At 38.9% G+C, this 13,942-nt stretch overlaps 2 protein-coding genes across 2 annotated transcripts in view; both read right to left on the bottom strand.

Annotated features, from left to right (window-relative positions):
• KCNH8 (potassium voltage-gated channel subfamily H member 8) overlaps positions 1 to 13,942 on the bottom strand; it is a 445,720-nt gene that overhangs the window by 26,523 nt on the left and 405,255 nt on the right. The gene's annotated exons all lie outside the window — the stretch shown is intronic.
• LOC122445120 (protein LSM14 homolog A-like) lies at positions 7,243 to 13,164 on the bottom strand. Its single transcript, XM_043474104.1, has 2 exons — positions 13,027 to 13,164; positions 7,243 to 9,199 (listed from the first exon to the last, which is right to left on the bottom strand). The coding sequence occupies exons 1-2, from the start codon at positions 13,162 to 13,164 to the stop codon at positions 7,685 to 7,687; spliced, it is 1,653 nt and encodes a 550-aa protein (XP_043330039.1). The 3' UTR covers positions 7,243 to 7,684.

Below are 13,942 nucleotides of genomic sequence, written 5' to 3'. Positions count from 1 at the left end.
TCAATGAACAATGCCAAGAAATAGAGGAAAACAATAGAACAGGAGAGGCTAGAGATCTCTTCAAGAAAACTGGGGGGTATCAAGGGAATATTTCATGCAAAGATGAGCACAATAAAGGACAGAAACAGTATGGACCTAACAGAAGCAGAAGAGATTTAGGAAGAGGTGGCAAGAATACACAGAACTGTAGAAAAAGGCCTTAATGACTGGGATAACCACGGTGGTGTGATCACTCGCTTACAGCCGGACACCCTGGAGTGGGAAGTCAAGTGGGGTTTAGGAGGCATCACTACAAACAAAGCTAGTAGAGGTGACAGAATTCCAGCTGAGCTATTTCATATCCCAAAAGATGATGCTGTAAAATACTGCACTCAATATGTCAACAAATTCTGAAAACTCAGCAGTGGCCATAAGACTGGAAAATGTCAGTTTTCATTCCAATCCCAAACAAGGACTATACAAGGTCAGTTTTCACTTCAATCCCAAAGAAGGACAATGGCAAAGAGCATTTCAATTACTGTGTATTTGTGCTCATTTCAAATGCTAGCAAGGTTATGCTCAAAATCCTTCAAGTTATGCTTCAGCAGTGTGTGAACACAAGAACATCCAGATGTACAAGCCTGATTGAAGAGGCAGAGGAACCAGAGATCAAAATTGCCAACATACATTGGATCAGGGAGAAAGAAAGGGAGTTCCATAAAAACATCTACTTCTGCTTCATCGACCATGCTAAAGTCTTTCACTGTGTGGATCACAACAAATTATGGAAAATTGTTAAAGTAATGGAAGTACCAGACCACCTTGTCTATCTCCTGAGAAACCTATACACAGGTCAAGAAGCAACAGTTAGAATTGGACATGGAATAACTGATTGGTTCAAAATTGGGCAGGGAGTACGAAAAAGCTGTTTATTGTCACCCTGCTTATTTAACTTCTATGCAGAGTACATCATGTGAAATGTCAGACTGGATAAATCACGAGCTGGAATCAAGATTGCCGAGAGAAATATCAATAACCTCAGATATGCAGATGACACCACTATAATGGCAGAAAGCAAAGTGAAACTAAAGAGCCTCTTGATGAGGGTGAAAGAGGAGAGTGAAAAAGTTGGCTTAAAATTCAACATTCAAAAAAGCTAAGATCATGGTATCTGGTCCCATCAATCTCTTCATGGCAAATAGATGGGGAAAAATGGAAACAGTGGCAGGTTTTACTTTTTTGGGCTCCAAAATCACTGCAGCCATGAAATTAAAAGACACTTGCTTCTTGGAAGAAAAGTTATGACAAACCTAGACAGCTTATTAAAAAGCAAAGGCATCACTTTGTCGAAAAAGGTGCATATAGTGAAAACTATGGCTTTTCCAATAGTCATGTGCGGATGTGAGAGTTGGACCACAAAAAAGAATAAGCACCAAATAATTGATGCTTTCAAACTGTCGTGCTGGAAAAGACTCTTGAGAGTTCCTTGGACTGCAAGAAGATTGAACCAATCAATCCTAAAGAAAATCAACCCTGAATATTCATTGGAAGTACAGATGCTGAAGCTCCAATACTTCAGCCAACTGATGCTAAGAACCAACTCATTGGAAAAGACTCTGATGCTGAGAAAGACTGAAGGCAAAATGAGAAGGGCAACAGAAGATGAGATGGTTAAACAGCATCATTGACTCAAAGGACATGAATTTGAGCAAAGTCCGAGAGATAGTGGAGGACAGAGGTCCCTGGTGTGCTACAGTCCATGGTGATGCAGAGCCAGACATGACTTAATAATTGAACAATAGCAACAACAAATGAAAGGTACAAACCATCACAGGAATCAAGTGGTAAAGACTTTACTTGAACTTCAAGCAGGTACAAAAGCAAAAATCAAGAATGTTTTGGGAGCATCACAAAGAGACCTGAAATAAGAACAGGAATAAGTCTTGGTACATAAATTGGGGCAAAACCAAACTCAGAATAGCATAAGCTAAAAATGGTAGATAAGAATTTTGGATAACATCTTAATGAGGCTTCTTTTTCAGTCCAGCGCTTTCCATTCTATTCCAAGCTATACTAATGGGCGACAAAATGTTAATAGTTATTTTGTTGTTAAAGTCATCCATAAGCAAATGAACTTCATCAATACAGCTAAAGATAAACTAATGATAATGTAGTTTCTTTACTGCAAGAATTCAGAGTCTTAGTATGCTAATGACTAGCATGCATCTCTAAGAATATGAGTTAATTTTAAGTAAAATATACCAGATGTACTTAACCAAGGAGGAATTGTTCTCTAAGTTTTATTTTAAATCATCTGAAAAAGAACAAAAATGTTCAAGTATTATATATGCTTTTGGAATATATAAAGCAAGGGAGGAACCTCCACTCCTTGCTCTACATAATTCTATTTTATTAGCAACCATGATAAGTGTTTTGAACATATTTTTAAAACAAATATTTCATAACATAAGAAGGCCACAGTTAGTAAGTGAAAACAAGTAGACAGGAGATAAATAGAAAATAAAAAGTAAAAAAAAAAGAGGTAAATCAAACTATATTTGTGCTCACTCTCTCAGTCATGTCCAACTCTTTGTGACCCCACGCACTGTAGTTTGCCAGGTGGTTCTGGAGCTTTACAGGCAGCAGTACTAAAGTGGGTTGCCATTTCCTACGCCAGGGGATCTTTCCTGACTCAGGGATCTAACCTGCATCTCTTGGGTCTACCTGCATTGGCAAGTGGATATTTTACCACTGAGCCACCTCGGAAGACCAAATCAAACTATACAAATAATATTAAATATGAACGAATTAAGCCATCTAATCAAAATGTAAATATTTATAGACTGAATAAAAATCATGATTCATTTGTTAGCTGTCAATAGAAGACACACATTAGATTCAAAGATATAAGTAGGTTGAAAGTAGATGGATGAGAAAAATATCATACAAACAACAACCACAAGAAAGCTGGAAAAGCTATATTAATGTCAGATAAAACAGATTAAAAATCTTTTTTATTAGAGATAAGAAGTGTTTTGTAAGACACGTGGTCAACTTTATAGGAAATTATAAAAATTATGTATATATATTTCTAATAACAGAGCATTAAACACATGAAGCAAAAAAATCAGAATTGAAGGAAGAAATAGATAATCAGTAATAATAGTTACAGATTACAGTATCTAACTTTTAATAATAAATAGAACAATTAAGCAGATCAATAAAGAAATGGAAAGCTTGAACATAACAGACCTATAGTCATAGACCTAATATCTATAGAATATTCACCCAACAACAGTATAATACACAGTCTTCTCAAGCACAAACAGAATATTCTCCAGGTAAGACCATGTGCTATGTCATTAAAGAAACCTAAATAAACTTAATAGGATTAAAATAATAGAAAATGTCTTTTCCAGTTAGAATGAAATAAGAAATTACTAATAAAGAAAAGTAGAGAATTCTCAAGCACATGGACATTAAATCACACATTACTAAAGAACAAATGGATCAAAAAATAAATCACAGGAGAAATTTAAAAATAATTTGACATAAATGAAAATGAGAACATACTAAAGTTTATGGGGTATAGTTAAGCAGTGCTTAGGGATAAATTTATAGTAATGCCTATCAAAAAATAAGAAAGATCTAACATCAACTTCCATAATAAGGCCCTGGAAAAAGAACAAACTAAATTCAAAGAAAGCAGAAAGAAGGAAATAACAAGGATGAGAGCAGAAAACAATAAAAATAGAGAACAGAAATGAAGAAAAATGATCAAAAGCAAAAGTTTTTTTTAAAAAAATCAACAAAATTGACAGAGCCTCATCTAGATAAAAAAGGAGATGACTGAAATTACTAAAATCAGGAATGAAAGAGGAGACACTACCACCAACATTACAGAAATGAAAAGAATCATAAGGAGCTACTTTGACCATCATAGGCCAACAAATTAGATAACTTAGGTGAATTAAACAAATTTTAGGACACAAACTAGCGAAACTAACTCAAGAAGAAATAGAATATCTAAATGGAGATAGAAGTGAAGTGATTAAATTATTAATCAGAACACTCCACAAAGAAGAGTGCAGGATCAGATGGCTTCACCGGTGAATTATACCAAATCTTTAAGATTAATAGAAATTCTTCACGAACTCCAAACACATAGAAGATGTGGGAATATTTCCCAACCTGTTCTATGAGACCAATATGACTCTGACAGAAAAACCAGACAAAGATATCACAGAAAAAAGAAAACTGCAGACAAATAATTTATGAGTGTAGATGGCAAAAATTCTCAGCAAAATACAGGCAAATGGAATCCAGAAATATATAAAAGGGATTCTACACCATGGCTAGAGGGATTTATTTTAGGAATGCAAGGTTAGTGTAGCATCCTCAAACCATTAATTAATGTAATACATCATCTCAGTAGAAGAAAGAACAAAACCAAGCTAACACATTATCATCCAATAGGTGCAAGAAAAAGCATTTGACAAGATTTAACAGTGCAATAAAGACACTCAACAAATGAGGAACACAAAGGTACTTCCTCAACATGAAAAAGGGAACTTATGAAAAACCAACAATTAACGTCATATTCAACGGTGACAGACTGAAAGAGTTCCTTCCCAAGAGAAGGCACAAGACAGGGATATTTCTTTCCATTTCTATTCAGTGTTGCACTGGGAGTTCTAGGCAAGGCAATTAGGGAAGAAAAGTTAATATAAGGTATTTAAAGTGGGAAGGAAGAAATAAAAGCATCTCTATTTCTAGAAGGCATGATATTATATAAAAGTTTTCTAAAAAATTCACCCATAAATTATTAGAACTATTTAAAAAGCTTGGTAAAGTTGGAGGATACAAGATGAGCATGGAAAAATCAGGTGTATTTCTGTGCACTATGAGTGAGCAACCCCAAAATAAGTTCAGAAAACATTTTTATTAACAATAGCATCAAAAATAACAGAATTCTTAGGAATACATTTAACCAAGGATATTTGTACACTAAGAACTACTGTTGAAAGATTAAAATACTGTTGAAAGAAATTTAAAAAGATATATATAGACATATAGATCAATAGAATAGAATTGAGAGTCCAGAAATAAACCCTAATATCAATGGCAAGTGTCTCATAGGTGTGCTAAGATGATTCAATGGGGGGCAAAACAGTGTTTTTTTAACAAATGGTGACGTGACAGCTGGGCATCCACACACAAAAAATTAAATAAAATTCAGCCCATTCATCAACCACATGGAGAAAGAAATGGCAACCCAGTCCAGTATTCTTGCCTGGAGAATCCCATGGACAGAGGAGCCTGGCGAGCTACAGTCCATGGGATCAGAAAGAGTCAGACACGACTGAAGCGACTTAACACACACACACACAAAACCATATACAAAAATTAACTCAAAACAGATCAAAGACCTAAATGTAAGAGCTCACACTATAAAACGCTTAGAAGAAAACAGAGGAATAAATCTTCATGACCCTGGAATAGGCAATGGTTTCTTAGACGTTACCTCAAAATCACAAAGAACAAAATAAAAAAAATCCAGATAAAATGGATATCACCAAAATTAATACTTTGTGCTTTGTAGAAAACGTTAAGAAAACGAAAGGACAACTTAAAGAATGGGAGAAGAAAACCGTACATCATAACTTGTTATCTAGAATATATAAAGAACATTCCCAACTCAATAATAAATAGACAAACTAGTTTTAAAAATGGGTAGAGGATATAAGTTGACAGTCTCCAAATCCATGCAAATGGCCAGGAAGCACATGAAAATATGCTTAACATTATTAGCTCTCAGGGAAATGCAATTGAAAACCACAGGAGATACCACCTCACACACACAAGAATGGTCATAATAAAAGAAAACCAGATAAATAAAAATTGTTGTGAGCAACTGGAGAGCTTGGAATCTACATATGCTGCTAAATGTATAGTGTGTCTGCTGCTCTAGGGAAGTCTGGCAGTTGCTCAAATGTTACACAGAATTACCAGCAATTCTTCCTTATCCAAGAGAAATTAAAACACGTGCATACAAAGTCAGAGAGAGAAAACTGTCGTCTGTTAACGCATACATACGGAATCTAGGAAAGCAGCACTGAGGAACCTATTTGCATGACAGGCACAGAGGCGCAGACGTGAAGAATGGGCTCGTGGACACAGCAGGGGAGGAGGGGGATGAACTCAGAGAGGAGCGCTGACATCCACACACGATCACGTGGGGAACAGACGCTAGTGGGAAGCTGCTCTGAGCCCAGGGAGCTCCCCAGGGTGCTCTGTGATGACCGGGATGGGGGAGATGGGGCATGGCAGGGAGGCCCCGGGGGCAGGGGATGCCTTATGGCTGACTCATGTTGTACAGCAGAAGCCAACGCAGCATTGTAAAGCAACTATCCTCCAATTAAAAATAAAAAATAGAATAGCATATTCAAAGGACTACCCAGCACACTGTGATGGCCATCTGTACCTGGCTGAAATCACTCAGGGCGGACAGAGAGAAATAAAATCCTTTCGCACATGCTTTTCTTTTCAAGTTCACACGAAACTTTTTCTGAGTGTTTTATGAATGTTCATAGCAGCATTATGCTTATTGCCAAAGAGTGGGCACACCACAAATGCCTATCTAGTGATGAATGAATAAATAAAATGTGGAATATCTATATAATGAAACCTATTATTTGGCAATAAAAAGGAATAAAGTACTGGCATGCCACAATGCGAGATGAAAATAGCAAAAACATGCTCAATGAAAAGAGCCAGTCACAAGGGGCCATATTGTACGATTCCACTTATCTGAAATGTCCAGAGTAGGCGAGTGTGTAGGCACAGAGTGTGGATCAGTGGTTGCATGGGGCTGAGGGGTGAGGAGCCACTGGTGTTGGCTTGTGTGGGCAAGCTTTCTTTGTGGGGTAACGAAATGTGCAAAAATTTATTATGGTGATGCATGCACGAGTCCAGGAATATACTAAAAGGCCTTGCGTTTTATTTATTTATTTTTTTGCTGACTTTAAAATGTTTATTCTTTAAAAAATTAGTTGCTTTTTATACAGCTATACAAAGTTCTTAATGTTTCTTTGGCAATGGGATATAATGGAATTTTACAACTATATAAAAAAGTTACCTTTGCCTAAGAAACAGTATTTACTGTGTATACATAGTTGACTGATAAAATTCTCTACCATCCAGCACCCTAATTAATTGACGAAATAAGCTACCTCAAAAGGGATATTACAGGATTTCAAAAAAAAAAGAAAAGAAAAAAGGAAAGAAAAGATATAGACAGACAAACAGACATACACACACACACACCCTTCTGTGGCTCAAAACACAGTATCACGGCCCTATCTGCAGGCAACTTGTAGGAATTGCCAAATACAATTTAGTGATAAGAAAAATCCTTTCAGTGATGAGAAAATACTTATAAGTTTCACTGGAGTACTGCTTTAGTTTAACTATACATAAGAAATTACTTAACCTTCTGCTATTCCAAATATAATTAATGCTCATTTTTTAAGATGAGCCTTCCCCCCCACCCCCAAAAGTAACTGCATTGTATCTCTGAAATTAAACAGAAAAACAAACAAAAACCCAGTGCTGGTGACAAATATACAGCAAATTCACTTCTTCATTCTTCTCAAAGACTGAAACCAATTCTCAGGACCATGAAGAACTAGAAATCCATCTATTTTTAAAGACTTGTTTGTAGACTATGCAGCAACTTTGTTGTCTTTCCTATACTCAAAATCTGCAAACTCCCTGCCCCCACGACCTCCTCTGAATCCACCACGAAATCCTCGAGGAGTGGTGAAGGTACCACCTCGGCCACTACCATGTCCTCGGCCACTACCATGTCCTCGGCCACCACGGAAACCAAGACCCCTCTGCCTCTGTACCCTCCATGGCCACGGTTTGGACGAAGTGGGATTCCAAATGTTTCTGCATTTAATCTTCTCTCTTCAGCCCAGGTTGGTCTCCGTTCTCTATTATCATCACAAGAAATATTATCAAAGAAGGATTTAGTTTTATCATAATAGCATTTAGGTCCAAGTGGATCTTCTTCGTCTGCATTTCCTTCACTGTTTTGGGTATCAACTCCTGAGTCTCCTTTATCTTCACCATTGACAGGCTTCTCCTGTTTCTCAAGTTTATCTTCTTTCAATTTAAGTTTATTATGAAACTCTCTGTCGATTTCCTCCTTGTTAAATTGTGCATTTGCACTTTCAAAGTCAAAGTCTTTCTCAAATTTCATTGGACCATCTCGTCGAATACCAAATCTTCCTCTGCCACCTCGATGACCCCCAAGCCCTCTCCTTGGAGCTGAAGGAGCACCTGGAACTATTTGTCTCTTGCTATCATTTCTGAGTTGCTCATTTTCTGGTCTTGAGACTTTATGTACTTCAACTCGCCTGTGCTCTTGATTCTCTATTAGTTTTTGGCTGGTAGATGGTAAAGGCCTGGTTGATAGAGGGCTCCTTCTCCCAACAGGTGCTGGAGCAGGTAAGTGGGCCGAGGCGGTCTGTACTGCTTGTTCCATGGTTGGGCTTTTTCTCAAAGGGTCTAACTGAGGGCTTGAACGACCTTGAGAGAGCTGTGTTTTTAGAGCTCTTGTATTCTGTGTAAAGGCAGAACCAACCGCACTACTTTGGGAGAGGACACTGCTGCTTGATGCTTCTGTTCCAAAGGATGTCAAGGAGCTTCCGGCAACACCAACAGCCCCAAACTGCTGCCCAACTAACGCACTTGGACTGAACTGACTGTAGGTTGGCATCCTGCCAAAAGGTCCATAGGAGCCCACTGGCTGGAATGAAGAAGTAGATGAACCTAGTGAAGACTGAACAATAGCTGGGTCCTGAGGCAAAGAACACTGTGATTTTGGTGGCTCACAAACAGTAAGGTCTTTAATATCACTCCCACGGAATATTATGTATTCAAAGACTTCATCTCGAGGTGGTATTGGACGATCTGTTGGTCTGTCTTCTGTACCAAAGGGCCGAACTTTGGCGAGAGCTACGGTAGAGTTCTCGGTGTTGATAGTGTAGAGGATGCCCTCATAGCGGATCTCCGCCTTGGAGATAAGGCTGATCTTGCTGCGGATGTAAGGGGTGCCCCCGCTAATGGCGCCGCCGCCGCTCCCGGCCGCTCGCAGAGAGGCAGATCCCACGCCGCTGTGGCCGCCCCGCTCGCCCACTTGCTCCGTCGGCGCCTACAGCAGCCGCCTCAGACCCAACATGGCGGCGGCGCCGGCTCCGCTACCCTCCCCCAGCCTCCGGCCCTCAAGCCGCGGCGCGGCGGCGGCGGCGGCAGCGGCCAGGCCTTGCGTTTTACACTTTAATTAGTTAATTAATTTAGGCCACACTGCACAGCATGCAGGATCTCAGTTCCCCAACCAGGGACAGAACCTTTGCCCCCTGAAGTGGAAGCATGGACCACCAGGGACGTCTTAGGTTGTAACTTTAAGTGGATGAATTCTACTACATGTTAATCATCTCTCAATCAAGTTGTTTCAAACTTGGAGTTAAGAAAAAGTATGAGAAGCCAGACTTCTGTCTCAAAAATGTCAATATAAATTGTTGTTTCTACAAAGCTCACTTTTTCTTGTTTCAGTTCAGTTCAGTCGCTCAGTCGTGTCCGACTCTTTGCGACTCCATGAACTGCAGCACGCCAGGCCTCCCTGTCCATCATGAACTCCCAGAGTTTACCCAAACTCATGTCCATTGACTCGGTGATGCCACTCAGCCATCTCATCCTCTGTCGTCCCTTTCTCCTCCTGCCTTCAATCTTCCCCAGCTTCAGGGTCTTTTCAAATGAGTCAGCTCTTCGAATCAGGTGGCCAAAGTATTGGAGTTTCAGCTCCAACATCAATCCTTCCAATGAATATTCAGGATTGATTTCCTTTAGGATGGACTGGTTGGATTCCTTGCAGTCCAAGGGACTCTCAAGAGTCTTTTCCAACACCACAGTTCAAGAGCATCAATTCTTCGGCGCTCAGCTTTCTTTATAGTCCAACTCTCACATCCATACATGACTACCGGAAAAACCATAGCCTTGACTAGACAGACCTTTGTTGGCAAAGTAATGTCTCTGCTTTTTTCTATGTTGTCTAGGTTGATCATAGCTTTTCTTCCAAGGAGCAAGTGTTTTTTAATTTCATGGCTGCAGTCACCATCTGCAGTGATTTTGGAGCCCCCCCAAAATAAAGTTTCTTTTGTTTAGGCATGTATATATTTCATTCTTCTTAATTTAGTTAACGCTCAAGTTGCCTTAAAATGGCCCAGTATTAACTGACTCCTTTATGTACCTACAAGAAAAATGCTAAAAGTGGCAAGTAGAGCATTCTAGCCAAGCTGCACTCTGCTAAGGATGATTTAACAGGTCACCACATTTTCTCACTTTGCAAATGAAGATTTGACTGCAGTCATTTTCTGTTAAGTTCGGCAGGTTGTTTTCTGCCTAGTTTTACCATCATTTTGCTGTTTATATGTTTAGTGTAATGTCAAGTAACGGTCAAGCATTATTAACTGGCATACTGGCTCTCTTTGCCCTTCAATCTGTAAGTGTTACAGAGTAAGTGTTCCTTACAGTAAATCAGTGACACCATTACCTCAAACTGTTTAGCTAAAGTAAGATGCATTGAGACATAAAAATTTTTTGCCCTATCACTTTCTATACTAATTTGACAGTGAACATCTTCATAGCAAAAGGAAATCCCAGGTGAAAGCAGTAATTTTCATAATCAAGTATGTTTCCCTTAATTCATTTCATTTGATTCCATCAGCACTGACGGATTCTGCTATCACTCTGCATGCGGCACTGCTGGGTAGCGCGGAGGTCTAACTTGAGTCACATTTGTTGACGAGAAGCATGACCTTGCATGAGGAAGGAATGATCACTTGCCCACTTAGTAAAGGAAGACACCGTGTTCGGTGCTTTGCATAGAGTCTGAAGTCCTTACAACACTCCTCTCTGACAGATTGTATTATTAATATTTAATAGACGACAGATCTGAATGTAGGGAAGGTGAACACGTTGCTGAAGTCACAGAGCTAGTCCATGAATAGGGATCTAGGTACTGTCCTCACTCCAAACTTTCCCCCTTTCTCTCTGTTGTGTTTGATGCGTTACCTCTGCTGGGGTGGGGCATGCAGCTTCTCTTGGTAGGCCTGGCCGTGGAGTCTTTCTGGGTCACCCAGATTTCAGAGATGAGGAAGCCCTCTGATCCTTGCCTACAAACCTTTTCAGAAGTGGAGCATTCGACTGGCACGGCCCTTGCCACCCGCCACGATGTTTTGTTGTTATTTTTAAACAATTTTCTTAGCATGTCACCATTTCACTGCTGCAAAGCAATGGCAATGTTTTCAAAAGCATTCAAACAGCAGCAGCTGTCCTACATCTCCTAAGCTCTCTAAACGGTTCTGTGAATGTAGGTTATTACCAACAGTTTTCCTTTCCTTATTTTAGTAGTGTATTTAGTCAGCTGATTATGAACTCTACACATCAATGAACAATTTCTTTATATCTGAAATGTTTGAGCAAATATCAGAATAGGGATTGCACAATGCCCTCTGGGTTACGCAGTGTCAAATATGCCTCACCTAGATTAAGGGGGTCCCCTTTGGGTTGCAGAGTTATTGTCATGCAGTGCCTCCTACCATTTATTATTAATTCTTTTCCTGCTTACTCCTAACCAAAAGAATAGAATAAAGAAAGAACAGAGCAATCACATGATCACATATGTGAGTAGCAAGAAGTAGGTGAAATGGAAAAATTGGTCTTGGCCTTTGAAAGACAGAATTTTTTTTTTTTGGCTATATAAACATTACTTTGTAGAAACTATGGGGAAAAGACAAGTAGGTGGTTAGAAGGGGGTAATTTTACAGTTTGAAGTCAGTTCGTATTTTAATCCTATCTGTCTTAGTGAGTTTTAATGTACTACCTAAAGGTCAAGACTATGTACAAATTATGTGTGAAAAGTAAGATCTTTTTTTTTTTTTCTTTTATTTACGCTTCAACTATGAAGAAATCAGATATTTTCAACTAAGGAAAAACTAATTCTTTAGGGAAGGAATAATCAGACCACTGACACTTATCTTGCCCTTTTTACCTTTTTACTTCAATATATGACAAGATAACAAGATTTATGTCATTTCACTAGAAAAGCAGTCATGAATGTAGAATCACACAGGGGAAATATTTTGTTTTCCAAGTGGTCATATGTTTTAATGCATTTATCATTGACTCACATTCTGAAAGGAAAGGCATATAGTGTAAGGATTTTCAGCTATAACTTGGAAAAATCATCAACATTCCAAAAGGTGAAGATACACATTTTTTCCCCGAACTAGTCACTAACTTCTCTAGCTGAGCTAAGATATTGGTCAATCCATTCTTACAGCCACTAGATAATCTCCTCAAATGTGAGAGAAAATAATTCAGATGGGTGATTTTATCTGATGACAATATTTTAAAGGAAACTGTTTCACAAAAAGTTGATGTCCAAACAAACAAACAAAAATATCCCACCAATCAAAAAAACTCCACAACAATAAAGTGTTCTTAAACCAAACACACACACACAAAGTTGATGTCCAGGTCTCCAACGGAGTGTTCAGTTTGTTTTGTCTTACTCTTTTGGTGTATTTTCAAAAAGAGACTTTTGGGGTGATCCCACATACGGACAAGTCCTTACAGCTAAAGGAGTTCCAAGCCAGCGAGTGTTTCTGTTCCTAACTTGTGAGTCTGCGCTTTGGCCTCTTCCTTCTTGTTGGCAACAATCTCAGCTCCAGAGAGCACAGATGCAGGACAGAGGGCAGTAAGACACGAATCTTCCCTGAGCTGATGGAGCAGAGGGCAACAGAAACCTCTGCACGTCATGACAAGATGCCCAGTTAGTTCTCCGTCGTTATGGAAAATTGGAAACCAGTTATGTTTATATGAATTTCATTTTTCTCAGAATTCATCCACATCATCAGCTGGCTACATTTTCTGCCAAGATCTCATCAGAGAATCTACCACTTCAGCCCTATTACCTACCTGTGCCTGCTCAATGGCACTTGACCTAGGTGTACCCTGAAGGTTGTCACAAACAGTTGGGTCTTCCAGTTTTCCTATTTGAAGGATCTTTCTAGTCTCTCCTGCAGCTAAGCCTGCAGGTAATCCCTCAGAAGCCATCTTTTCTCTTGTCTCATGGAAGAACAATTCCGAGGTGCCCTACATAAGCTCCCAGTGCCCCCCACCCCAGCAGAATGGAGCCCCAACTGCCTACAGAGTTAATCATTTCATTCACACCCCCTGATTCACTTGCCTTCCTTTCTTCCCTGTCTTATTCTTCTACTCCTTCCTCTTGCTTCCCAGATGACCTCCCAGAGAAAGTATTTGCATGCAAATCATTGCCTCAAAATCTTTTTTTAAAAAATTAATTATATTGGGGCGCCCAAATGAAGAGAGTGATTCAGAAATTACCTTCTCTTTTTGTATGAAATATCCAGAAAAGACAAACTTATAGAAACAGAAAGTAGACAAGTGGTTGCCCAGGACTGGATATGGGAACAGGAATTAATCATGAATCGGTGTGGGAGATCTTGTTAGGGTGATAAAAATATTCTAAAACTCACATGAGCATGGTTGAACCACTCAATAAAGCTACTAAAAATTATTAAATTGTACTCATTTCACATGAGTGCCTTTTATGAGATGTACAATATACCTCAATAAAATTGTTTTTAAAATTACCTTATTTTATACAAAGAGATGGTAAGATCCAGAGAGCTAACATGCTCAGTTACACAGCAAATGTAGGCTAAAGAAAAGAACAGCTTCAGGCCATTGGATCACTCTGATTCATTACTTCTGATTCATCTCTGGATGAATGATCTTGCTTTAGCTCATTAAAAATCAAAGTATATAAAAGTAGCACTAATGAAACCAAATATCAATACATTTATGACAT

Source organism: Cervus canadensis, chromosome 7, assembly GCF_019320065.1.
Source record: "Cervus canadensis isolate Bull #8, Minnesota chromosome 7, ASM1932006v1, whole genome shotgun sequence".
Lineage (NCBI taxonomy): Eukaryota > Metazoa > Chordata > Mammalia > Artiodactyla > Cervidae > Cervus > Cervus canadensis.
Note: the sequence above shows the minus strand (reverse complement) of the source record. Positions and strands in the feature narration are given on the sequence as shown.

Bases quoted from the DNA above. Each gene is read 5' to 3' on its own strand.
- LOC122445120 (XM_043474104.1), bottom strand. From the start codon at position 13,164: ATGGCTTCTGAGGGATTACCTGCAGGCTTAGCTGCAGGAGAGACTAGA. The intron at 9,200-13,026 runs GTAGGTAATAGG...CGGCTGCTGTAG, and splicing joins GTGCCATTGAGCAGGCACAG to GCGCCGACGGAGCAAGTGGG.